General features: G+C 42.5%; 1 protein-coding gene across 2 annotated transcripts in view; it reads right to left on the bottom strand.

Moving 5' to 3' along the window:
• Positions 1-540: 540 nt before the first annotated feature.
• The window catches only part of LONRF2 (LON peptidase N-terminal domain and ring finger 2), a gene marked incomplete at its 5' end in the record, with an annotated part of 31,315 nt that continues 4,269 nt past the window's right edge, over positions 541-27,586 (bottom strand). Inside the window, 11 exons of one of the 2 annotated variants that reach the window (XM_082641955.1) lie at positions 541-1,141; positions 3,600-3,749; positions 4,987-5,149; positions 8,441-8,599; positions 9,761-9,882; positions 11,051-11,165; positions 11,665-11,761; positions 12,751-12,952; positions 13,466-13,627; positions 15,764-15,886; positions 22,434-22,552. In XM_082641955.1, the coding sequence (XP_082498081.1) occupies positions 947-1,141; positions 3,600-3,749; positions 4,987-5,149; positions 8,441-8,599; positions 9,761-9,882; positions 11,051-11,165; positions 11,665-11,761; positions 12,751-12,952; positions 13,466-13,627; positions 15,764-15,886; positions 22,434-22,552 (1,607 nt within the window). In that variant the 3' untranslated portion in view covers positions 541-946. Of the gene's footprint in view, positions 1,142-3,599; positions 3,750-4,986; positions 5,150-8,440; positions 8,600-9,760; positions 9,883-11,050; positions 11,166-11,664; positions 11,765-12,750; positions 12,953-13,465; positions 13,628-15,763; positions 15,887-22,433; positions 22,553-27,586 lie in introns of both variants that reach the window. The other variant, XM_082641954.1, reaches the window with a different exon arrangement.

Consider the following 27,586-nt stretch of genomic DNA (forward strand, 5'->3'; position numbering starts at 1 on the left):
TTAATGTCTTCATATATTAGTGGATGGATGGTGAACTCAAATTTACTGATTGGCCTAGTTTCTAATGCCAATCTGAGTAGAAAGATGATGTTTCCTAAATGCTTCACATCCACTGAATTAATGAGACAGGGTTATGTTTTCAAGGGGTTCTTTGCACTACTTTGGTTGTATTCTGAACATCCCAATGCATGTACAGTTTTAGCTCCCTTTATTCATTCTTTGTTTTGTGTGTGTGTGTGTGTGTTTAAGTACATATCCTCAAATCAACTATACTGTTTTCAGATTTTTCTATATCCAAGGTACCCTTCTTGTATTTTGATATTCATTTAATTAAAACATGCAATTTACAACATGTGAACTACTGCAGGACATAAAACACGGTTCTAACCGGTTCCGTGCTACTCCTTGGGTAAGGACTGACTTCAGCCCTGCCACTAGACAACCGTTTGATTCCTCCACCTCACAGACAACTTCACAGTGACACACAAAGCCTAAGCACGTGTTTGGTTAGCCTGTACTCTGAGAAATATGCTTCCAGATCAAAATGTGATTTCCCTCCAAAGCCTGCTGCTCCCATCTGGAGGAGCAAGACACTCTACTGGGAAGGGAGTCTTCTTTCTTGCAAAACCTAAACCCCTTGTCAATCATCTGGGTTGTCCCCGGTTGTGAGTGAACTACACACCAAAAGCATCTGGTTCAGAGAGATTTTTCTTAGGTTGTTTTCCAACCGTGGGATCCATTCAGATTTCAGGCTAACCTTGTACAGAGTCAGATTCCACCAGGCACAGACTTCCAACTTTTGAGCAGGGGTCAACGTTTGCTAAGTGTTCCATTCTGTAACCCTATCGACAAGCATCTTACAAAGCACGATGGATGGATGTTACTCGTCCGTGCCTGGAACTCCTCATAAAAATACAAGGGCTTCCAGAAACCCTGAGAGAGAAAATCAATTCTTTCTCTCCCGGCTATTAACCAGCTCTTGTCGGCTATTCATCTTACGCGTGATGATGGCTAATATTCGCCGAATGGCGAGCAGACGCTCCTTCAGTGAGATCATGCCGAGTATGGCCAGCTGAGCCTTCCGCTCCAAGGGCAGCACTGCCAGGACCCACCAGGACCAGGCAGGATCATGAAGGTTATTCTGCAAAACAGAGGGAAACACAAAATGAGCGCCTACAATACAAGCCTGTTTCCCCAAAATTGTCTTTTGTTCACCCACAGACACGTGAGCAAGAATTAAATGCCATCTTCTCTTTGGGGTCTACTGCACAATTCACTCAGCCCTCAAAACACAAAGCTTACTTTCATGTTACACACTTAAATGTGAGGAAATTCACAAAAGGAAGAATGTGTCAAGAGAAGCATCTTCCACAGGGAAACGCTATGGATTAGTCACCCTTGTTCTCTCAAAGCTCTAGTTCAGAACATATGACCTGCCAGAAAAGGAGACTATAATTTTTACCTCTACTTTCCAATGTTCTGTTACTGTTCTTTAAGTTTTAAATATGTTATATACAGCACAATGTTTATAAAGCAAACAGTATGTGTACAAGTTTGAGTGTTATAGTAAGATAAACCTTATAACACAGTGACAAATATACCTCTATATGAAACATCTATGTATATGAGTTATTGTTAAATATATAAGAAATTACTATCAATTATATATTATTAATAGTTACTATTAATTATACATATACATATATATGAACTAGTAAGCGACCTGATAGCCTTTATTTCACATAACCAAACAGGCACTTCTGGAATGAGCTCTAAGCAAAAGTTGAGCACAAAGTTGTTCTCAATAGTCCTGGTACTGGAACCAAGACATCCAAGGTGCCCTGCTTCTAATGTTTTGACTTCAGAATCCAAACCGGGAACCAGGGAGGGTGGCTCGACACTCACCATAGCTCAGGGTGAGAGATCAGGAGTAACACAGAGGCCAAAGTACACAGGGCAGCCCATGTCACTGTGCAGAAGGCACCCATCTCCCCTCCAAGGGAAGAAGGCACAAGTGTTGGACAAAACAACCTTCTGTATGATTCACACCCTCCCTTCCCCTCCTCATCTTACAGAGTGGGGAGAAACTGAGTAGCATGATTAATGGGAAGGGCCTTGGCATAAAAAGATCTCCCACAAAGGACCTAAAATCCTCTGTGGTAGGAAGACTAATGGTCTCCCGAAGGTGTTCACCCCCCAGGTCCTGAAGCCTGTGGCTATGGCAGCTTACACGGCAGAAGGGACACTGCAGGTGTGAGTGGGTCAGGGACCTGACTCCCCCACCTCGGTGGGCTCAGCCTCACCGCAAGGGTCCTTCCAGCAGGGAGCTGTTCTGGGCTGTGGTCAGGGGCAGATGAGACTATGGAAGAGGGGTCAGAGGTGCAAGCTGCCGGCCTGGAAGACGGACAAACAGGTGAGAGGCAAGGAACACTGCAGCCTTTCGTGGCCAGAAAAGGCCAGGAAATGGATTCTCCTTTAGAGCCTCCAGGAAGGAATAAAGTTTTGCCATCACCTTGGTCATAGCCTGGTGAGACCTGTGTCGGATTTCTGACCTCCAGAACTGTACAATAATAAATTTCTGTTGTTTTTAAGCCACTCCCATCATGCAATGTGTTACAATTAGAGATTAATTTGGGTTAATAAGCAAAAACTCCCAGAAAAGAATGATTCATACCTCAATCAAGTTAGTCTAACCACCTTGCTTTCTGAATCCAGGCTACAGAACAGAGGAGGAGGGGTTATAACAGAGTGGAGGGTGAGAAAGAACTCGGAGGTGAGTTGAGGCTAAAGGCACTGTCTTGGGTTTGGAAAAGACAGAACTCAAGTGGGGGTAAAAGACAGAAATCCCCCAAGAGACAGAAAAAGAACATAAAAATGGATGGAAAAGATACAAAAGACATTTCATCTGACCCTAAACCTGCTGAGACCTGGCCCTACCCCCCTTTCTCCAGGACAGGTGAGCGGGCACAGCAGGACGCACTATACACTCTCAGTCACAAGCGCACACCATCCCCACCTGGCTGTGCCACCCAAATGTGGAGAGGTGGAGTCATGTACACTTAGAAATGCTTCACAGACCTGAAGCCCGTTCATCACTTAAAGAACCAGTGTCACTGAGAGCAGTCCCGGGAGCAGGGAGAAAGCCCACGACGATGGGATCGAGGGCTACGAAAGCTTCCCGTTTAACGAGAGTTGGGGATTTTCTCTTCATTTATCCAACGCCTGTTCATTGGGTGCAGGGCAATCTTACATGCAAAACATAAAGTGTTCCTGCCAATATACTAAAATTACTACTAAATCTTCCCATGTTGGTGGGAGAAGTACAAAAGTTGACAGCCGATCAGAACAAACTGATTTCTGAGAGAAGAGAACTTACCTTCATGTAGTATTAATCAGAAAGCATTTACCGCTTTGCTTCAAAAGGCACATGCTACTATACCAGGTGCTTCTTTGGGCTGCTGATAAGTGAACTCGTTCATAAGCGACCATAATGGAGTAAATAGCACAGCAGGTACCGCCAAGTTTTCCCTCAGCATCATGTGCCTTAGCACCTTACGGCAGGAAATAACAGCATGATAAAAGGAAAAAGGACGGTATACCTGAGGCTCAGGCTCTCTGTTGGGCATTAACCCAAAATGGCTTAAAATCTGTTCTTTCATGTGATCCTGAAGTGAAGCAAACCAGGACACAGACTGCTGATAAACTGAATCACGCAGTGCGGTGAGTTCTTCATACTCTGGACCTTCCACCTGATCAAGGAGAAGAGACAACCTTTTCAACAATTCATTATCACACGCGTGTCCATCACACAGTGACTGCGGCCGCGTCTGCTGAGCGGATTCCTGGCATCTAACACTTCAGTAACTCATTAGTGTTTTATAAACACGATATACGCTCAACATAGAAATCTTCACTTTTTTTACACAGTGGAGCTCTATCTACCCTGTCTGTCCGTCTGTAACATCCAGATGTTTCTCTTAATATAAGCACGTACCCGATGTTATCATGAATCATTTTTAATGAGTACATGCAATCCTATGTCGGAGATGTGCCATAATTTACTCAACCATTCACGTAAGATACATTTTAAAATAATACAAGTAATATAAGTATTTACACAAAAGTGGTTTTGCGTGTGTGTGTGAGAGAAGGGGCTGTCATTTCCTCAGGATAGTTTCTCAGAAGTAGAATTACCAAGTCAAAGAGTTATAACATTTTAAAAATTATATTCCATGTCACCATATTATATCCCAATGGATATGTTACAGCGACAGTGCATTCACGGCCTGAGCCTGACGCCAGGGGGAGGCCCTTAGGCTTCAGACGGATGTGCCCTGCTGCCCGGGGCCCCTCTCACTGCCCAGCAAGGCTCAGTCCTAGGTAGGGACACTGAGCAGGAACAGCTCTGGGCTGAGGACCAGGGGACCCAGGTTTGTTCTGGCTTCATCACTGCCTCTTGTGTGGAAGCTTCGGCCAGTTGCTCAGCCGCTTTAGGAGAGAATTTTCTCATCTGTAAAATGGGAATAAAGCACTAAGGTCCTTCCTGGTTATAAAACAACAGCATTTATGAAAATTGAGGTAAACTGAGGAATCAGATTATAGCACACATGACCATTCTCAATTTGATTTATATAATACAAATCAAATATTCATATGTAGTGGAGAGTTTTTTTTTTAAAAAAACTAAAATTATTTCATGTTGTAGCTATTTAAGCTACCATTTTAAAATATATACATACACCCCCAAGAGTCATCATCCACAGTGATAGTCAATAAACCCTCTCAGCAGATGTGTTATCCGCACAGAAGAGGGACCCTGAGAGCCACCGCACCCGGTCTTCTTCTCACTCAGCTCCCTGGGCCCAAGACCTCAGAGCTCACCTCGCTGCACTGTGCCCTCTTCCCCACAAGGCCCGGTGCCCACAGATGACCAAAAACAGCAGCTGGCAAGGGGACAGAGCTGGCACCGTGGGTGTGACCACTCACCTTTTCATCTTCCAGATACTCAATGTCGGCCGTGTTGTAGCCGTCTCTGTGACGGTGGCTCAAAACCCGGAAGCGGCTAATCCCAATGGCATCCACGACGGAGCTGCCGTCGGGGAACATCCTGACGTCCTTGATCTCCAGCATGCAGCCGGACTCTGAGATCCTGGGCGGGACAGGCGGGAGAAACAACCCTGACTTTAAAACTGCAGGAGGGTCTTCAGTTCTCCCCAGATGCAATCCTGGGTCTTAAAGGAATAAAAAGCCAGACGAAACAAGGAGCATCTCCACGCCGGAGCAGCAAGGTTATTTCCTCCAAGAGACCAGCAGCCGATGAGGAACACACTGATGTGCGACATGGCGAGAGAAGGGCCGGCGGGGACGGGGTACTTGTGCCTCAGCCCTTCTAACCAGTGGAGTGGGGACAGGTGGACCTGAAACCCAGCCCCCTTGGCCAGGGCACTAGTGTACTGTCCCCACCCCCCGCCCCTCAGACTCTGCTCCCCTCCCCCATGCTGTTTCCCTCCCCAACAAACTGCCGCAGAAAAGCATCTACAAGCACCGTCTTCAGGACTTCCCTGGTGGCACAGTAGTTGAGAATCCACCTGCCAATGCAGGGAGCATGGGTTCAGGCCCTGGTCCAGGAAGATCCCACATGCCGTGGAGCAACTAAGCCTGGGTGCCACAACTACTGAGCCTGTGCTCTAGAGCCCGTGAGCCACAACTACTGAGCCCACGTGCCACAACTACTGAAACCCGTGTGCCACAACTACTGAGCCCACATACCACAACTACTGAAGCCCGTGTGCCTAGAGCCCACGCTCCACAGGAGAAGCCACCGCAATGAGAAGCCCACGCACTGCAACGATGAGTGGGTCCTGCTCACTACAACTAGAGAAAGCCCGCACACAGCAACGAAGACCCAACGCAGCCAAAAATAAATTAATTAATTTAAAAAAAAGCACTGTCTTCATCTCCCTGTCTCCCCATCACACCTCAACACCCCGCCGTTCTACTGACACGAGCCCAGTGGAGTCACACGTGATGCTGGCACACCCCAGCTGACCTGTCGCTGACCCAGCACTCTTGCCCTCCCTGACCAGTCCCTCCCTTCACCACATGCATCCTCCACGTGTCCCCAACACACTGGGGCTGCCCGGGAAACTGTATGCTCACTCCAAAGCTCTCCCGTGTGACCCTACCCACAGTCACGGTTCTAACTGTCCTCCACGTCCTGATGGTATTGACCGTGCCTACGATGTGTCAAGCATTACACAGAGCAATTTATCATACGTATTCATCCAAGCCTCACAGAAACACGGAGGCTCAGAAAAATTAAACTGATCTAGGGCCACAGAAAGATTGAGCTGAGATCTGAACCCAAGGGTATTTGATGCTAAAGTGAATAAACAACTGCACTACACACCTCCGAACTAATGCTGAGGGAGGACTCCCAAGTTACACACCTGCGTAGAGTTATAACACCTCTGCCTGGATCGCCAATAAAGTGCCCTCCTTCCTAAGGGTCTGTCTTATCAGACCCCACAGCTGCAGTGCGCATGGAGCCCCCTGAAGAGCCCCTTCAAAGGAGGCCTCGGTGCCCCAGCTCACGTCAGCTCCTCCAAAGTCGGTCTCAGCCACAAAACCTGTTCCTGCGATAAATATCTCTCCTGGTCTGTGGCCAGGAACTTGGCTGCCAACTCTGCAGCATCCAGGGGATCAAGGTTCTCATGTTTGTCCACATGAGGCCATTAGAAATTTGTCCAAAACATCAGCTGAATTCTCCCCCTCTCCTGGGCTTGGCCGTGGGTGAGCCAGGGCTCCTGTCTGCTCTCTCCCTGGAGGACCTGTCTATCCTTGGTTACCCTCAGCAACCTGCACTTTGACGGGTTCAGGAAACTTAGGTTCAGTAGCTTATCTGTAGTAAATCTCTTCTGAATGTTCCATATTCCCAGTGGAAGTGGAACTTATGAAACTGTTTTTTCACTTTGCTTATGCTGATTGTGATGAATCAAATCTTAATAATTCAAATTTATTCATCTCTTTCTCTACGCTAACGCTCTCAGCATCTTGTGTAAGAAAAGAATCTCTCCCTGTTCCCAATTGTAAAGATAGTCCCCAATATTCTCTCTTAAATGTTTTAATATTTTGTTTTTCACATCTCACATTGGGAATGTAAATGTGTTACTTTTTGTGTATAGTATAAGGCAGAGAAAATATTTTTTTTCCCATCTGGACTACCCACTAATTGTCTGAGTACCTTTTACTGAGGAGTTTTGCCTTTTCTCACAAAATTACATATAAATTTGGAGTCCAAATATGAGTGGATCTGCTTATCTCTATAGTCTGTTTCAATGGTCTACTTACTTGGACTTGTAAGTTTATTGCAGGGATGTTCTCCCATCTTGCTCAGCTGGTTTTTTCAAAACTACCATGGTCTTGGTCTTTAACATAATGATTCTAACATCAGCTTGAGCAATTCCATGAAAAATCCTCTTGTGATGCTGACCGGATCTACTTTGGATTTATAGACCAACTGGGGTAAAAAGAACATCTCTTTATGACACTGAGTCTATGTACCCATGAACACAGTATCTCTGTCCATTCTTGAATATCTTTCAATAAAGCTGTAGAATTTTCTCCATAAATGTTCTACATACATCTTGAGAAAGATATGTTCCTAGGTATATATGGTGGAAACTAGCAGATAGCCCTAAACATCCATTCTCCCCTAACTCCTGGGCACCTGGATGGACTACATTTCCCAGCCTCCTCTGCCGGAGGTGTGAGCAGCTGTGACTGATATGGGCCCCTTTTCTCCAGGATCCCCTACAAGCACCAGGGCCTCTTCCACCAGCTAGAACTTGGATGTAATGACCTCATCAGGACCATGCAGTAACGACAAAGCCCTAGAGGGTCAGGAAGCCGGGACGTGGGCAGGACCCGGGGTCCCAGAGCAGTCTTTGGAGGGGAGCTGCCTGCTGATTTGGAACATCTTCCCTAGAAAAATGATACGAAACAAAAAGAGATAAAAAACCAAGCACCATGGGTTTTTATAAGACTGAAAGTTTTCTGGCTGTGTGGATAAAGGTTTTGTGGAGGATGTAATAATTTTTTTAGACCTAAAACGTTGGACCAGATTTGTTTCTATGATGCTGAGCTAGAAGAGAATTACAGACAGAGGGGAGCATGGAGGCACGAAAACATGAACTTTTTTTAGAGAAGGGCGAATACTGTGGCAATGGACTAGTAGGTATGATGTTCCAAAGGAAGGAACAGGAGACGAGGCTAGAAACGAAGGGTGGGACCACATCATGGATGGCCCTGAACTTATACTTTGTTATGTAATAGGAGACACTAGAGGTTTTCCACATCACCTTAAGCTGTTTTGCTTCAAGAAAAATGACAAATGATACATTTAATTAGAACCCTTTCTTTGAACACTGGTCATTCTTACCCTGCGTGCTCTGCAGATAAACACATGCCAAACCGTTTGGTGCCAGTTTCCATGCATCTTCTTATCATGAGCCGATAGCGGGGCTCAAAGACGTGGAGTGGACAGGGCACGGTGGGGAAGGCCATGGCACACACAAAGATGGGCACATCCCTGGTCAGACTGCGGGGTGAGGGAAATGTTAACTTAGAGGTGGAGCTGTGAGAAACAGAAGGGAGTGTGAGTCACTGTGAAACGGCAAAAGCTAGCCAACCTCAGCCCTCTCAGTTACCAACCCCTCAGGTTTGCCCCAGGCTTAGGTGGGAAAAGAAAGCCAAGGGCCACAGCTTGAGAAAGTTCTCAGCTGACCCAGGTTCCCTGCCAAGCCCTCTTATTTAATCTGAGAACATGTTTATGATCACTATAAAAACATTCTGATGACCTTGAGGACACTGTGCTAAGTGAAATAAGTCAGACAGAGAAAGACAAATACCACCGTAAGGCCTCATTTATATTTGAAATCTAAAAATAAACAAAACCAAGCTCATAGACACAGAGAACAGACAGGGTTACCACAGGAGGGGGCAGGTGAAATGGGTGAAGGGGGTCAAACAGCACAAGGTTCCAGTCATGAAATAAATAAGTCCTAGGGATGTAAGGTGCAGCATGGTGACCATCGTTAGTAACACTGAGCTGCATATTTAAAAGTTGCTAAGAGAGTAGATCTTCAAAAGCTCTCATCACAAGAAAAAAATTTTTGTAACTATGTCTGGAGACATGTTAACTAGACTTATTGTGGCGATCATTTCACAATATACACAAATATCAACTCATTATGTTGTACACCTGAAACTAATACAATGTGAGATGTCAATTATATCTCAAGAAAAGTAAATAAAACAATTGTGATGAAAGCCGTCAAAGGGAATGAGTTCTAAATAAAAAAAGAGTAGAAGAATGATAAGGTCTCAATACTACAGGTCACTACAACGCAACACTTTAATCACTTTAAAAGAGAAAAAAATAACTGTCAAGCCTATTTTCAGTGGTAATCCCTTTTTCCCTTCTGTTTCTATGTCCTGTGCCTTTTCAATTCTGAAAAATTCAGCATTGCTTATTTAGATACAAAAAGCAACCATATAATATTGTCAAAACACACTTTTGAAATATTTCTCACAAACTTTTTCAATTAAATTCACATAAACTCTTTGCAATTAATTTTTTGGGAGGCTAATTTCTCTGCCAAAGGCAGGGGAAAAAAAAAGAGATAAAGCCGTGAGATTAACAAGGATTTCCTTCTTTAGCCTGAACTCAACACCAAGTACCTGGAGCACAGGGACTTACTTTGAAAGCTCCGTCATTTCTTCATCATAAATTCTCTTTCTGTCAGACAGTTCGTCTGACAAATATCGAAATATTAATTCTTCAGCCAGAGTAGTTATATGAAAATTTCTGCTTGCCAACAACTGGAACAAAAGAAAAAGTTAAATAATACCACATGGTAATTAATTCTTAAGGACAAAGAGCTTTCTTCCTAGTCAAGGGTCAACAAGGAGGTGGGGGCAGGGGAGTGGTCTCAGAAGACAAAAGGGACTGAGGTGAGAGCAGGGGGGTCGGCCCTGAGAGGGAGGGGAGGGGGAGGGGTGTCCCCGGATGCCCCCCCCCCACCCCCATGAGAGAAGCGCAAAAGAAAGGGTTCCCTTGGAGGAAGGAAGAGACAATTCCCATTTTGCTGGCGTATACCCTTTCCATGAGTATCATAATGTCAGGGAGGGTGAGTAGCAGGTGGTGGGAGAGAAGAGAGATATGAAAGAACTATTCTGGAGAGTGAAAAGCTGAAGCTACCAGAGAAGCACAGTAAGGTTGACTAATAAGGACTTCCCTGGTGGCGCAATGGCTAAGAATCCGCTTGCCAATATCGGTTCGAGCCCTGGTCCGGGAAGATCCCACATGCCGCAGAGCAGCTAAGCCCGTGCGCCACAACTACTGAAGCCCATGTGCCTAGAGCCCGTGCTCCGCAACAAGAGAAGCCACCACAGTGAGAAGCCCGCGCACCACAACGAAGAGGAGCCCCCGCTCGCCACAACTAGAGAAAGCCTGTGCTCAGCAACAAAGACCATATGCAGCCAAAAACAAATAAATGAATAAGTAAATTTATTTTTTTTTAAAAAAAAGGACTAATAAGGTTTTGGGTCTCAGATTTAAGATTATGAATTTAAAGTGAAATTTAATCTTCCCGATTTTGTGGGTTTACTCTGGCACTGCGATGCTGCTTATACAGACGCACACAAAAGGCAAAGAGTTGACTTGATCTGGACTGGGAAAGGGCATTGACGGACTGAGGAATTAAAGCTGGATGTGAAGGGGAAGTAGGCTGAGACCGAATAAAAAAGTGCTGGGGTCTTCCCTGGTGGCGCAGTGGGTGAGAGTCCGCCTGCCGATGCAGGGGACGCGGGTTCATGCCCCGGTCCAGGAAGATCCCACATGCTGCGGAGCGGCTGGGCCCGTGAGCCATGGCCGCTGAGCCTGCGCATCCGGAGCCTGTGCTCCGCAACGGGAGAGGCCACAACAGTGAGAGGCCTGCGTACTGCAAAAAAAAGTGCTAGGAATTGTCAGTTCCCAAGAAATACTTACTTCTGAGAGTTTTTCTTTGCACAAAGGACAATGTGGGGCATGGTCCAGGCAGCGCTCGAGGCATTTTAGGCAAAACGTATGTCCACAGGGCGTAGTGACGGGCTCAAAGAGCAACCTGGAGAAAACATCTGGGTTTTCAGCAAGAAATGCCCAGAAGACATTTTCAAATAACCTTTTTATAAGAATTCTAGAAATCACTTATATCCATTTTCCATTTGTAACTTCCTTAATCATATTTTTAGAAAATAAATCAATTGTTGGGCTTCCCTGGTGGCGCAGTGGTTGAGAGTCCGCCTGCCGATGCAGGGGACGCGGGTTCGTGCCCCGATCCTGGAAGATCCCACATGCCGCGGAGCGGCTGGGCCCGCGAGCCATGGCCGCGGAGCCTGTGTGTCCGGAGCCTGTGCTCCGCAACGGGAGAGGCCACAGCAGTGAGAGGCCCGCGTACAGCCAAAAAAAAAAAAAAAAAAAAAAAAAAAAAAAAAAAAAAAAAAAAATCAATTGTTATTGAGATATATGTAATTTCTCTAACAATAAAATGCCCGTTATGTTTAGGATACAAAATTCAGAAAGGCTGAATTCTTCACAGTTGCGTAGATTCTATGTCAGCCTACCTCATGCAAAGGGCACACTCAAAATCAGCCACGTCTATCAGGAGCTCTGCACTTTCTCCTACGTTAGAGCTCACGTTCCTTTGGGGTGAGGAATCAGCTGCTGAAAAAGTTAAATGCTATAATTAACACTTGCACATCTGGGTAAGAGCATGTGATAACTGTATTTCCTCTGGATAAAGTATGTTACACCAATGTAACAAACCATGCTGGATGGGATTAGCAGTACAGCTGTCCCTCCATATCCCCGTGGGGACTGGCTCCAGGATCCCCACAGACACCAAGACCCCTGATGCTGGAGTCCCTTACGTAAAATGGTGTGGTATTTGCATATACCCTAAGCACATCTTCCCACGTACAGGCATCGCCCAGAGATATTGCAGGGTCAGTTCCAGTACACTGCAATAAAGTGAATATTGCAATAAACTGCATCACACAAATTTTTTTTTTGGTTTCTCAGCACATGTAAAAGTTATGTTTATGCTATACTGTAGTCCATTAAGTGTGCAACAGCATTATGTCTAAAAAAATGTACATGTGTTAACTGAAAATAATTTATCACCAAATGTGCTATCTTCTGACAACACAGGTTTGCCACAAACCTTCAATTTGTTAAAAAAAAAAAAATCTGCAAAGCACAATAAAATGAGGTGTGCCTGTACATTAAATCATCCCTAGGTTACTTATAATATTTATAGTAATATATGTAAATGCTATGTATTAATAAATCATTCCTACACAGGGCAAAAGGAAGTTTTGCTTTTGGCACTTTCTGGAATTTTTTTTTTCTGAATATTTTTGATCCGTGGTTGGTTGAATCCGCGGATACTGAGGGCTGACTGTATACAGCCATAATTTATCTGTAAAGCATGAATAAAAGTGAAAGTTATACCTAAATTTTCTCTGCTATTTTTGACTATGAAGTCCTGTAGGGGTAAACATTTAAACTGTCCTACAATCTTGAAGGTGATATGTCCATTTCATTAATTTCAAACCACCTATATAAAATTTTTCTGAAGTATACTGAGTATCACCCAACATTCTATCACTCTAGGGTCACACACTCATTGACAAAATAGCCTTACTGACCTTTCTTGGGAATTTTTCCAGGGGCGTTCACATCGTGCGCATCCTCCAAATCATTCGGAAACTGTCTCTTTAAACCAGTGCTCAGCGCCGCTGGAAGAAAACTTTCTAACACTTCCTTATCCTCTTCACAGTGTAGGCCCAGTATAAAATATAACACTGAAGAATTGGTATTTCTAACCACATCCTGTTTCTCAGATGGATTCTGGTTAAGTAGGAAAAAAGAATCCTGAATTTTAAAGAAATCATAGCATCAGAGAAAAAAAAATCATGCAGTAGCCTTCCTTAGAAATCTCTGGAAAAAGAGAGCATATACTCTTCCCTCATAATTGGTTTCATCTATTAACGTCTAAGATGAACTTTACACTTTTCACGGTAAAATATAAGGATAATTTCTTCCTGAAACAGATCAACTGAACACCAATCTTCATATATTCAAACCATCCCTCTGCTCTCTTTTCTCCAAGACAAAATAATATCAAGTCTCCTGATGTTGTGGGTTGTTTGGAGATGTTCTATAAGTTTCTTTCAATCTTCAGTGATTTTCATTACTTCCATCAAATTCCTTTAAAAGTGTCAATTCTCAGGTTGAGAAGCCAGAACTGGTCTTAAGAAGTACTTGTAGCTAACGTAATGCAACCGTCTGAGTAACTTGTAAATGTTCAAAATTACATAAAGCTTAATCAAGGTAATATTGACAAACATGTGCACTTCCCACCTTAGAACTCCCTGCACTGCCACCTCCCTCCACAGGAGCCTGGCTGCTTATGTGGTTCTGACACTGAGCCATTAATCTTGTGTTCAACATTCTGCTTTGGATGGAAGATGTTAAATTCTGAGGCACGTTTTCTGAAGCAGGGAAAAACACCTCACACATTACCTGTAAAATTGCCAGGAAGAAAAATATATATTTTAAGACACTTTTGAAAAATACATCATATACCTGAAAGACTCAGAGGAAACTCTGAGGCCAAACAGGCCTAAAACATTGACAAGAATAATTACCCTATTCCAACTGCCAATGTTTTAAAATTCAAGTGTTTCTGAAACCACAGGCAACATCTTAAGCATTTTAGCCCCCAGTTCCTGTCCATCTTACTCTTACCAATTACAAAATATGAGCATTACAGTTTCTTTCAGTTTGGTCCTTACACATCTGCTACAGAAAATCTCCCCTAAATGTCTCAGGGATAAGAGAGAAATGTGGGGTGTATCGGTTGCAGGGGGTCCCAGACTGAACCTAAGCTGTGATGACTCACAGGATTAAGATAGTTCTAGAGGGCTGCTTAATTTACAAGAGAACCAGAAGAGTCAACTAGTAAGAACTTTAAAGGAAGAGAAGGTGAAGGGACACAGTTCTGGTTCAGCAGCTTTTGGCGGTGGTGGGAAGTACCGGCCAGTCCCTCGATGGTCCTGCAGAAACTCATGGACTCAGCTGAATCCAAGGGCTTAAGAGAAGCGTAGAGGATTCCCTGAAACCTCAACGAAGAATGCACCCACTGCGCTGCAGGTGACAACTGAGTGCACCAGAACCCACGACCTCTGGGGCATGAGGATCAGCATCCCAGCAGGGACGTCAGTGTCCTCAGCACTGGCCCTGAGGGGTCAGCAGAGCTGCAGGAGGCTGCCAGGGAGGGAACCACATCTCACGGGCATCAGGAGGCTGGCACTGTTTGGCGCCCTCTGGGACAGAAGATACCTAGCACCCGTAAAACGCTGGAGGGAAAACATCATGTCTGCATGCAAAAGCACCAGACAGGCAAGAATCCACAAGACCTAAATCCTGGTCCTGGGACCTTCCTGAATCTGCTTAATCTCTCTGAGCTCGGGCTGAACTTCTCACGATGCCGTTGTAAGGATCAGTTGGGGTAACATATGTTTTACGATTCTTGTGAAAGTTGCAGGTGAGAGAGCAGGCAGGAATCGTTAAAAATAGCCAGCTCAAGATTCAATATTATTTTGACAAGTTGAAACAGTGATCAAAACCAACGAGTGACAATTTAACAGGATTAACAAAGACCAGTCAACTACACAAGGATAAAAATATTGCTAGAAAGTTCTCATTTAAAAAAAAAATCTCGCTATTCTGGCTAATTACAGTTCTAACAGAAGCCAACAGTGTGATGGTAGGCTAAAAATAAACTCCCAGTGAACACAGGGAAGATAAAAGTTCACCACCTGCAGCCACTGGATGTAGGGGCTAAAGTTCGGGGTATACAGCAAGGCAGCCAGAGGAGGAAACCTGACAACCCTGTTCTAAGGGGAGAGGATGTTAGGTTCAAAGAGCTAGTTAAGGCAAAGATGACAGCTCTTCTCTAATATCTAAGGCGGTTTAAATGAAGGAGGAAAAACTTTTCTCTTGCTCCAGAGACTAAAACTCAACTGTAGAGTGGAAATTACAGGGTAAGTATACCGTACAAGTTGAAAATAAACAGTGTTAAAATATGGAAACGTTGACGTAAAAACAAGGACGCCTTGTCATCGGAAATGCTAAGACTGTGTACCTACCATACAGGCTTTTTTATAGGGCAGGTCCCTACATCAAGTGTGACTCGATGACCCCCAATAAGACTGGGTTAAAGATTTGCATAAAAGAGCAGGTGTTACTGCTCCATGTTGGTGAAGCTTTGTTGAAAATTTCAAGTCAACCTATGTAGCTGAACTGATATCTTTTGCATATATCATGATGTCTCTTACAGGGCGTGTGCACAAACTACAGTCCTTGAATTACAAACTCTAGGGTAAATCCCTTCGCCTCCCCAGCTGCACACATCTACCCTGCCTCACTAATACGTGTCATTATTTCAGCAGAATTGAGGTATGTATACACTGTCTCATGAACATGCCGCATTATCAAATGCATGAACTCATCATTATCACTGCGTGTTTTAAATCACACTGTCGTGAATATTCAGAACTACATTTCCTGTTCATTGTACATGTAGCAGCGACTCAGCATGGACACAAAGGCTGAAAATAAGACTTCAAGAAGAAAGTCACTGAAAGGAAATCACACCTTCTGCACTTCTTTCTTCACTGAGTTACATTCAGGGTTTAAAGCAAGGCAGTAGAGAAACTCCTTCAACACTTCCTTACTTCTTCCCAGTCCAGAAAGAGCCAGAGCTTTCACGTGATGTCCCTGGATTCATCCAAAGATATACATTTGAAACAACAGTGTGATGATATACTGGTGTACAAACAACCCTGAAATTAAAAAGATCACTGGAACTGTTTTATTTGCACATTAAGTAGAATAAACACAAGCCCGCTGAGGATGGCTCTAGCTCTACTGCCTTTGAAACTGGGCAAACCTGAATGTCCCAGAAGTGCCACACACGATCAGAACACAGGAGTCCATACCTGGAACGTGAGCCCAAAGCGGTTCCAAGGGGCATGCTAAGAGAGAACTGAGGGGCTTCCCTGGTGGCGCAGTGGTTGAGAGTCCACCTGCCGATGCAGGGGACACGGGTTCATGCCCCGGTCTGGGAAGATCCCACATGCCGCGGAGCAGCTGGGCCCGTGAGCCATGGCCGCCGAGCCTGTGCGTCCGGAGCCTGTGCTCCGCAGGGGGAGAGGCCACAACAGTGAGAGGCCCGCGTAACGCAAAAAAAAAAAAAAAAAAAGAGAGAGAACTGACTGTCTACCAGCCTTCACTCACCCAGTCATCACAGGTCACTACCATGTTCCTGTCTTCAAGGAGCATACAGTCTTGTGGGAGCACACAGACAGGACAGACGTAACTAACACAAAGTGTAATGTACAAAGTCCCACAACAGAAATGAACAAAATGCAATATGGGTCAATATTTTCCAACAGCATTTTGGTTTTGCTTTATGGATGCAATGTGGCAATGAAGACCCAATGCAGCCAAAAATAAAAATAAATTATTTAAGAAAAGAGAGGGCATACTTGTCTTGCTCCTGACCACAGAGAAAAGGCTCTTAACTTTTCACCACTGAACATGATTTTGGCTGCGAGCTTGTCATATATAGCCTTTATTATGCTGAGGTTCATTCCTTCTATACTTAATTTGTTGAGAGTTTATATCATAAAAGGGGGCTGAATTTTGTCAGATGCCTTTTCTGCATCTATTAAGGTGACCATATAATTTTTACCCTCCATTCTGTTAATGTGGGGCATCACACTGACTGATTTGCATAGGTTGAACCATCCTTGCATCCTACGGATAAACCCCACTTGATCATGGTGTAGTGATTCTTCAGGGCTCTCTTTAATTTGGTTTGCTGGTATTCTGTTGAGAATTTGTGCATCTACGTTCATTAGAGATCACTGGCCTATACTTTTCTTCTCTTGCAGTGGCCTTGTCTAGCTTCAGTATCAGGGTAATGCTAACCTCATAAAACAACCTTGGAAGTGTTCCATCCTCCTCAATTTTTGGAAGAGTTTGGTAAGGACTGGCATTAATTCTTCTTTAAATGATTGATAGAATTCATCAGCGAAGCCACCTGGTTTCTGGGATTTTCTGTTCTGGGAGATTTTTCATTACTGGTTCAATCCCCTTGATTGTTATTGGTCTGTCCAGATTGTCTAATTACTTCTTGATTCAAGACTTGGTAGGTTGTATGTTTCTAGGAATTTATCTATTTCTTCTAAATTATCTAATTTGTTGATTTATAAATGTTCAAAGTAGTCACTTTGAACCTTTGTATTTTTGTGGTATCAAATGTCTTCTCTTTTACTCATAATTTTGAGTCATCTCTTTTTTCCCTAGTCTAGCTAAGGGTTTGTCAATTTTAACTTTTCAAGAAACTAAATCTTAGTTTTGTTCATCTTTTATGTTGTCTTTCTCATCTCAATGTCATTTATTCCTGCTCTAATCTTTATTACTTCCTTCTGCTAACTTAGTTCTTTAGGTTCTTGAGATTTAAGGTTGTTTTTTTTTTAAATTTTTTTAAAGCATTAGTATCTTTATTTATTTATTTATATTTATTTATTTTTGGCTGTGTTGGGTCTTCGTTGCTGCATGCAGGCTTTCTCTAGTTGAGTGAGCAGGGGCTACTCTGCATTGCGGTGGCTTCTCTTGTTGAGGAGCATGGGCTCTAGGCATGAGGGTTTCAGTAGTTGTGGCATGCAGGCTCAATAGTTGTGGCTCTCAGGCTCTAGAGCGCAGGCTCAGTAGTCGTGGCACATGGGCTTAGATGCTCTGTGGCATGTGGGATCTTCCCGGACAAGGGATCGAACCCGTGTCCCCTGCATTGGCAGGTGGATTCTTAACCACTGTGCCACCAAGGAAGTCCCTGAGATTGTTTATTTTAGATCTTACTTTTTTCTTAATGTAAAAGTTTATTGCTAAAACTTCCTTGTTAGAACTGCTTTTGCTGCATCCCATACATTTTGGTATGCTGTGCTTCCACTCTGGTTTGTCTCTGGATATTTTTTTATTTTCCTTTTGATTTCTTCTTTGACTCAGTGGTTGTTCACAAGCCTGTTGTTTAATTCCTATGTATTTGTGACTTTTCTAGCTTTCCTCCTATTATGTATTTCTAGTTTCATACCATTGTGTCTGGAAAAGATACTGGATAAAATTCCAATCATCTTAAAATTATTAAGACTTGCTTTGTGACCTAGCATATGATCTATCATGGAGAATGTTGTGTGCCCTTGAAAACATATATTTTGCTGCTGTTTGATGGAATATTCTGTATATGTCTATTAGACGCATTTGATCCAGTAGTCCATTATTCCTTATTCAAGTTCAAGTCCATTATTTCCTTATTGATTTTCCATCTGCATGACCTGGCTTCAGTGGATCATCTAAACTCACTTGCACCTAAAGTTGGCTGTGAGGGCACCAACTGGGTAGGGGTGCATTGGCACCATCTCCATGCAGATCTGCCAGCTGACTTCAACACTGGCAAAGATGGTGGGGACACTCAGCAGCTGAGACTGCCAGCATCCCATGGGTATCTGCAATGGCAGCGGCAGCTAGGGCTGCTGGGGTCCTCCTCTTATTCTTTTCTATGTGTGGGGGGATGTTCCAGCTGAGGGGATCCCTCTGTGGTACCAGGCCTGAGGCACTTGCATTCAGAGCAGCAGCAGAGCAGGAGTCACGAGCTCAGTGGCAGGCAGAACTACTGTGCTCCCTGTGGCCTGGGACACAGGCTCACTTGCTGTGATGATGGAGTATCTGAGGTGCAAGTGTGTGTACATCACCCATGGAACCGGGGTCTGGGTCTCCCTGCAGTGATTTGTATTTAAGGGGGTCAAGAGGGGGCAAGATGCAGCAGCAGCAAAGCCCAGGGATAACAGGGCACAGAGGTGTCCCAATTGAGGAGGAAGGGATGGAGCACAGAGCAATAGCTGCACAGTCTGGTGACAGAGAGTCAAAGTCCCAACTGAGGACCCAGGGGGAAGGGCGCAGCACAGAGGCAGCTCTGATTCCCATAGGTGGTAAGGCCCTGTGGCACCCTAATCCTTGTGAGTGGGGCACAGCAGCAACCTGGGTTCCTGAAAGCAGGTCTCACCACAGTGAGAGCTCCAGCACTGGGAAGGAGACCCTGGGGAAGGACCCTGGGAAGCTCCATCATCTGGGTTCAGGATTGGTGAAGACTGTAAACGTCCTTGGAAGCAAAGGCTGAAGAGGTCCATGGTGGTGACAAGGATTGCTGAGGTCCTCCTGTTCTCCTTTCCCCATGGGGTGAGATCCCTCTGAGGGTATATTTCTACAGACTTTTAAGTCTGTATCTTTGCATTTAAAATTGATTTCTGTAGGGAGACACCATGTAGTTAGTTGGTTCTTGCTCTGGTCTATTTGTGGTGCACTTCATCACTTCCTTCATGTTTGAGTTACAATTTACTGTTTTCCTTCAAACTTGAAAAATTCCTTTAGCATTTCTTGTAGTACACATCTGCTGGCAACAAAGACATGTTTCCTAAAAATGTCTTTATTTCAGCTTCATTTTAAAGATATATTTTTACTGGACATAGACTTTTGGTTGAAAGGTTTCTTCTTTTGGCACTTTGAATATGCTATTCCAATGTTAACTGGCTTCCACAGTTTCTGATGATATGTCATTAATCATCTTATTATTTTCCTGTATGTCGTTTTTCTCACTTCATGTCATTTTTCTCTTGGTGCTTTCAAGAATTTCTTTTTATCTTTGGATTACTGAGTGGCAGTCATTATGATGTGTCAGGGAGTGTATTTATTTGTATTTATTTTGCTTTGGGGTCATTAAGCTTCTTAGATCTGAAATTAATATTTTCTATTAAATTTGGAAAGCTTTCAGCCCTTATTTCTGCAAAATTTTTTCTGCCATTTTCTAGCTTCTTCTCCTGGGATTCCAATTACACATATATTGTACCATATGTTTCTAAGATTCATTTTTCTTTAAACTTTTGTGTTTCTGTTCTTTGGATTGTGTAATTTCTATCACTCTATCCTCAATTTCACAGATTCTTTTGCCGTGTGTAATGTGCTATTGAGCTTATATAGCAATCTTTTATTTCAGCATTTGTATTTTTCAGCTCTAATATTTCCATTTTTTATAGTTTCAACTTCCCCCTTGGGTCTGTCTATTAATTCAAAGACACCACACTTTCCTTCAATTCTTTGGACATAATTTCATTTAATTATCTAAACTTACCTATAATAGCTGCTTTGAAGTCTTTTTCTGCTAAATGCAACTTCCGGGCCCACAGGAAGACAGTTTTTATTGACTATCTTTTATCGTGAGTAAAAGTCAACAATTCCTCTTTCTTTGCATGTCTAGTATTTTTGGTTAACACTGGACATTTTACATAACATGTTGTATCAACTCTTCATTTTGTTGTATTCTTCTGAGGATTACTGGGTTTTGTTTTAGTAGGCAGTTAACTTTCCTGGATTCAGCTGCATCAACTTATCATTTGCTGGGTTATATTTCTGAATATGGGCAAATCATTTGCTAGTACTGGCCCATCTCTATTTGCACCAAAAGCTTGGACTCGATATCAGCCATGGCTGCTTGCTTGAAAGGATGGTTTCGCTTGGGTAAAAAACCTGCTGCACCAGCCCCAACTGAAGCTTCCATCTCATCTTAACCACAGCTGGCCAACTTCATCCTCCCTTCAGTCCTCTGAATTCACCTTCCAATGGCACTTCCTTTAGTTGCAATGGTAACCTGGAAATAAACTTTTGTCCTTTACTATCTTAAAGTGATTATCAAGGTTGCACTTCTGCTGGAGCTGTTCTTCACTAGACATATATCAAGAACTGAGATTCACAGATTTACAATAAACCCTGAAAATAAAACCAAAATCCCAAAGGCTAGAGATACATTTGCTGCCTCCCTGACATGTAACTTTGTAGTAATTAAGTCTGTCTTTTGTCAGAGACACACTGCCAGGTTGTTAGCACAAAGATCAATACCGTGGAGAAGAATCTAGCTTCAAATGGCAATGTAGGTCTACTGTCAATCAGAAATACTAGACTTATAATTCACAGTCCTTAAGGCTCAATCACTACTGATAGAAATTACCTCAGAAGAATAAAAGATCAAGGGATCAGAGAAAAAATATTAGAAATACGAGTAGGAAATGTATTTAGTGAAGCAAACAAGCAACAAAATAAATTTCCGGGCTTGGTCCAACAAACGTTGGCTTCCCATTCTTGGACTCATCCCCACACCCATCTTAACACTCAATCTAATATGAAAACATTTTGTTTTAAAGGATGACTGGTTGGATGAATGGATGGATGGAAGGAAGAAAGGAAGAGCAAGCTACATCCATCCTGTCTATTAACCTGGGTTAATGTTTCTTCAGTGTTTCTAAAACAAAGATGATTAAAAAGCAATACAGCAGGAGAAAAAAATATTTTTACTAGATAATAGAGAATGCTATAGGCATTAATCTCATCACAAGTTCTTTAAAACTTTAAAATCTCTTAAGGGGTTTAAAATTCAAAAATTCATGAAAAAGGTTACAACTTTTATTCTTTGGCTCCTTAATCTTCCTCAAGGACAACTTAAGCTACTGTTATTAGGTTAGCAAACCTTATTTCATGTCACTAGAGGAAGTAATATTAGACCTTTCCAACCAAGACACAGAGATTAAAATTATTACAAAATAAATACATACAAAACATTCACCCTTTTACTAACACCATTTATATGTACCATGCATATTAGGGCCCAACTGCTAATCACTATGATTATGATTATAATAATAATATAGTATCTTCCTACTTAAACTGTAATTTTAAACATTTCCTCTTTATTCACCAATTCATAAAATTCTATTAGTTTGTTTACATATTTGTTCAGTGCCTAAGGCATATTATTCAGGTAATCATCTACTAATAGTAATCTAAATTAGTGTTTCCTATCCAGATCCAGTTGGAAACTTGGTCTTTTAAACTGAATTGGTTTATTATGACTATCTACAATAAAATAGACTAGACTATCTATAATTTGAGGGAAATGTACTCTGTCTGTAGGTACTAATCACAATGATCTTACTTTATTCTTCAGAAAATCCCATACACAGGTAACTATGTTCAATATCCTGTGACAAACCATAATGGAAAAGAATATGAAAAAGAATGTATATACGTATAACTGATCACTTTGCTGGATGGCAGAAATGACCACAACACTGTAAATCAACTATACGTCAACAGAATTTTTAAAAATCCCATAAATTTACATTTATTATCTGCAAAGCCAACCTATACAAACAAATACCTTAGGCAGGAGAGGTTCATTCTGACAAACTGCACTGGCATCCTGCAGAGCCTGTTTATAGTTCTTCATGGATAAATACAACTCTGCTCGCAGCAGCAATAATGAATTATCACCAGGAGCTGAAAGGCATGAGGAATGGAAATAAATAAAACCGACTGCATTTTTTAAAAAATGATCTTTAAGTCATTAAAAATATTAAATTAGAAAACAAACATAAAGGTAAAATAAGTAACACCTCCTCTAATCATATGTAGAGTTTAGTAGTTTGATAAGTATATTTTACATAGCTTTTCTCAGGAAATCAGAAAGAGAATGAGTAAGATTTCAAAATGCACCAGGAAAAACAGACTGCTACACACACACACTAGCTACAACATAATCTCTATTGAGTAGATGCTGAATCATCTTAATGTTATAACTAGGTATTTAAAAAGAAAAGATTTAGAATAATTTTCTTGAAAGTACACAAGGAAATTCACACTTAAAAACAGAAAAGTAGGGCTTCCCTGGTGGCGCAGTGGTTGAGAGTCCGCCTGCCGATGCAGGGGATACGGGTTCGTGCCCCGGTCCGGGAGGGTCCCACGTGCCGCGGAGCGGCTGGGCCCGTGAGCCATGGCCGCTGAGCCTGCGCGTCCGGAGCCTGTGCTCCGCAACGGGAGAGGCCACAACAGTGAGAGGCCCGCCTACCGCAAAAAAAAAAAAAAAAAAAAAAAAAAAAAACAGAAAAATAATACATAATTTGTTTTTCTATGCAACTGAGCGGGTACAGATTGGTACCCATAATATGTTCAGGTAAGTGGGAAAAGAAGGGAAAACAAATCTTCCTTTTCCCTAGATTCTTCAAACGAAGAGATCTTGAGAATGACAGTACTCATATGCTACTAAGGACCTAAGTACAGCTTACAGAGAAGCTAACAGTGCTCTATGAAGTGATGACAGTGTATGAAGTTGTTGATTAGGCAGGGTAACATGGAAACATGACAAAGCCGGAGCTCAAGAAAGCAGAACCATCATGGCCATGTTTTTAGGCCGCTGGACAGAGTTTACTCTACCCATACTCACTGTAGGGTCTTTGAAATAGGGCTGAAGTGTGCATTTTAGTTCATCGATAAAATTCTGGGCGCCTAAAATGTGTTCTCATCTCTCCACTTAAGACGCATTTTTGGCCTGCTCCAAATCCTTGATCTTGACCTTTTTCTCAAAGTAACCACTTGGTACTTTCCAAAGGCTACCACATCTCCTCTTTGTTTACAGAGTTAACTGGTCAAAGGTGCAGGCAAGGCATGGGGAGCAGGTATTAATTATGTTATTGCTACAAATGTATAATACAGAGAACGTATGACAAGGAAAAAAGTAGGAAAAGGGAAAAGTAACAGCAGGAATGGAGGAGCCAAACAAAAAAAGCTGAATTTTTTAAAAAGACACCGACTGGCTAGAGCAGAGATTAACAACTTTTTCTGTAAAAGGCCAGACATTAAATATTTTAGGCTCTGCAGGAAAAGAGGTCAACTTGAGGGCACTATGCAGGTATTTGTATAACAAGAGAGAAAACAAATTTTTACACCTTTTTTATTGACAAACTGCAAAATATAGTAATTTAGTTCTTTTTTTGTAGTATAGGTCTACTAATTAGAAAAATGGAATTCACTTAGAGAAGACAATATTTTCTTCAATTCAGGTTCAAAGTTAGTGTTCCCTGTCATCAAAATTGATTGAAGGGCTTCCCTGGGGGCGCAGTGGTTGAGAGTCCGCCTGCAGATGCAGGGGACACAGGTTTGTGCCCCGGTCCGGGAAGATCCCACATGCCGCGAAGCGGCTGGGCCCGTGAGCCATGGCCGCTGAGCCTGCGCGTCCGGAGCCTGTGCTCCGCAACGGGAGAGGCCACAACAGTGAGAGGCCCGCGTACCGCAAAAAAAAAAAAAAAAAAGGATTGAAAATGTTCACCTATTGATCTGTAATGAGATTTTACATATTCACCTTTGAAAAGACACACAGGTACTATGGAATACGGATGTCAATCCACACGCATATAATTTTAAATTGAGCATTTCACTGCCTGGGAAGTGTTTGTAGAATTCTATTAGATTCTTCTCATGATATTTTCCCCTTTAGTATGTCAATATACACTAAATATAACTGCAGATTAATCATTTTCAACTGAATATTAGATGAAAGCACGTCAATTGCATGGTTGAATGTGTTTTGAAATACAGAAATCTTCTTTGGAGACTTTTGGAAATCTAAAACAAACAAAACGAAACAAAACTGCTGCTGGAAGTACAGTTTGAGCTTGGGAAACATACCTACGAAGGCATTAAAACAAGCGGGTATTAAATTTCCTAGAATGCTCTTTCAGCATCTATTACATGTAGTATATCTCCCGTTATTACAGTGAACCACGTTGAAAGATTTGTCTAATGTGGAATTATCCTTACATTCCTTGGATAAGCCTTCCTTCCTGACCTGAACTCTTATGACACTGCTGGATTCAAAATATTACTAAGAAGTTTAATTAAGGTTTGCGCATCTATGTACATATGTCAGACCAGCCTATCAATTTTTTTCCCGTGCAAGCTTTACCTGATTACAGTAACAAGATTATATACTGACCCTACAAAATGAGATGGAAATCTTTCCAAATTTTTTTATGAGCTATCGATAAACTAAGATGGGAGTTAATCTTCCTTGAAAGCTTGTTAGAACTTGCTTGACAGTCGTGCCTCTGTTCAGAAGAAAATCCCTGAGTTCGATTTCTTTTACGGTTTTCGGTCCCTATCCATATTTTACTTCTTCCTGGATCACTTCTGATAATGTACGGTTTCCTTGAACTTGTTCTTTTCGTATTGGTTTTAAGCTCTGTCGTACGTACATCTGCAGGTATACTTTTCTTCACTCCTAATGCTATTTGTGCTTTGCATTTGTCTTCATCGCACTTGCCAAACGTGTCTGTTTTACCAGTTGTATAATAAACCAGCTTCTCACTTGTTAACCAGCTTGTTAACCAGCTCAACGTTTCCTGTTTCACTAATTTTTCTGTTTTTCCACTATTTTGTTGCTTATACTTTGTGTTAGCTCAATTGATGTTGAGTTTCCTGAGTGAAAATCACATTTCATTTACATTTTTTAATCTTTTTCTAATGCGTTTAAGCCTCCACTCCTCAGATTCTAAAGGCTGCTTTTACAGAAAAAAAAAATACTTTACTGTTAAAAAACATGCTAACCATCAACTGAGCCTTAAGCAAGCCATCATCTTTTTGCTAGTGGAGGGTCTTGCCTTGATGTTGATGGCTGCTGGCTGATGAGGGTGGTGGCTGATGAAAGTTGAGGTGTCTGTGGCAATTTCTTAAAATAAAACAACAATGAAGTAGGCCATAATGACTGACTCTTCCTTTCATAAACAATTTCTCAGTAGCATGCAGTGCTGTTTGACAGCATTTTACCCAAAGCAGAATGTCTTTCAAAACTGGCATCAATCTTCTCAAACCCTGCTGCTGCTTCATAAACTAAGTTTACATAATAGTCTAAGTCCTTTGTTACCGTTTCAACAATCTTCACAGCATCTTCACCAGGAGTAGATTCCATATCAAGAAATCACCTTTTTTTTTTTTTTTTTTTTGCAGTACGTGGGCCTCTCACTGTTGTGGCCTCTCCCATTGCGGAGCACAGGCTCCGGACGCACAGGCTCAGCGGCCATGGCTCATGGGCCCAGCCGCTCCGCGGCATGTGGGATCTTCCCGGACCGGGGCACAAACCCACGTCCGCTGCGTCGGCAGGCGGACTCTCAACCACTGTGCCACCAGGGAAGCCCAAGAAATCACCTTCTTTGCTCATCCTTAAGGAGCAACTCATCTACTAGTTTTATCCTGAGATGGCAGCAATTCAGTCACATCCTCTGGTTCCACTTCTAATTCTAGTTCTCTTGCTGTTTCCATCACATCTGTAGTTACTTCCTCCATGAAGTCTTGAACCCCTCAAAGTCATCCATGAGGGTTGGAGTCAACTTCTTCCAAACTCCTGTGAATGTTGACATTTGTACCTCTTCTCATGAATCGCGAATGTTCTTAACAGCACCTAGAATCGTGAGTTCTTTCCAGAAGATTTTCAATTTCCTTTGCCCAGATCCATCAGAGGAGTCACTTTATCTGGCAGCTATAGCCTTACGAAATGTATTTCTTCAATAGTAAGACTTGAAAGTTGAAATTACTCCTTGATCCTTGGGCCGCAAAATGGGTATTGTGTTAGCTGGCATGAAAACAACATTAATCTCTTTGTACATCTCTATCAGAGCTCTTGGGTGACCAGGTGCATTGTCAATGAGCAGTAATATTTTGAAAGGAATCTTTTTTCTGAGCAGCAGGTACCCATAGTGGGCTTAAAATATTCAGTAAACCATGTTGTAAACAGATGTGTTGTCATCCAGAGTTTGTTGTTTCACTTATAGACCACAGGCAGAGTAAATGTAGCATAATTCTTAAGGGCCCTAGGATTTTCAGAATGGTAAAGGAGCACTGGATTCAACTTAAAATCACCAGCTGCATTAGCCCTTAACAAGAAAGGCAGCCAGTCCTTTAAAGCTTTGAAGACAGGCATTGACTTCTCCTCTCTAGCTATGAAAGTCCTAAATGGCATTTCCTTCTAATAGAAGGGTACTTCGTCTACACTGAAAATCTGTTGTTTAGTGTAGCCACCTTCATTAATGATCTTGGCTAGACCTTCTGGATAACTTGCTGCAGCTTCTACATCAACACTTCACCTTGCACTTTTATGTTATGGAGACAGCTTCTTTCCTTAAACTTCATGAACCAAACTCTGCTAGCTTCAGAGTTTTCTTCTGCAGCTTCCTTACCTCTCAGTCTTCAAAGAATTAAAGAGAGTTAGGGCCTTGCTCTGGATTAGGCTTTGGCTTTAGGCAATGTTGTGGCTGGTGTGTTCTCTCCAGACCACTATAATGCTCTGCATATCAGCAACAAGGCTGTTTCACTTTATCATTCATGTGTTCACTGAAGTAGCTCTTTTAATATCCTTCAAGAACTTTTCCTTTGCATTCACAGCTTGGCTAGGTGTTTGGCACAAGAGGCCAAGCTTTTGCCCTGTCTCAGCTTTCAACATGCTTTACTCATTAAGCTTAAATATTTCTAGCTTCTGATTTAAAA

This window comes from Mesoplodon mirus (assembly GCF_964341445.2).
Source record: "Mesoplodon mirus genome assembly, chromosome: 14".
In the NCBI taxonomy this organism is placed as follows: domain Eukaryota; kingdom Metazoa; phylum Chordata; class Mammalia; order Artiodactyla; family Ziphiidae; genus Mesoplodon; species Mesoplodon mirus.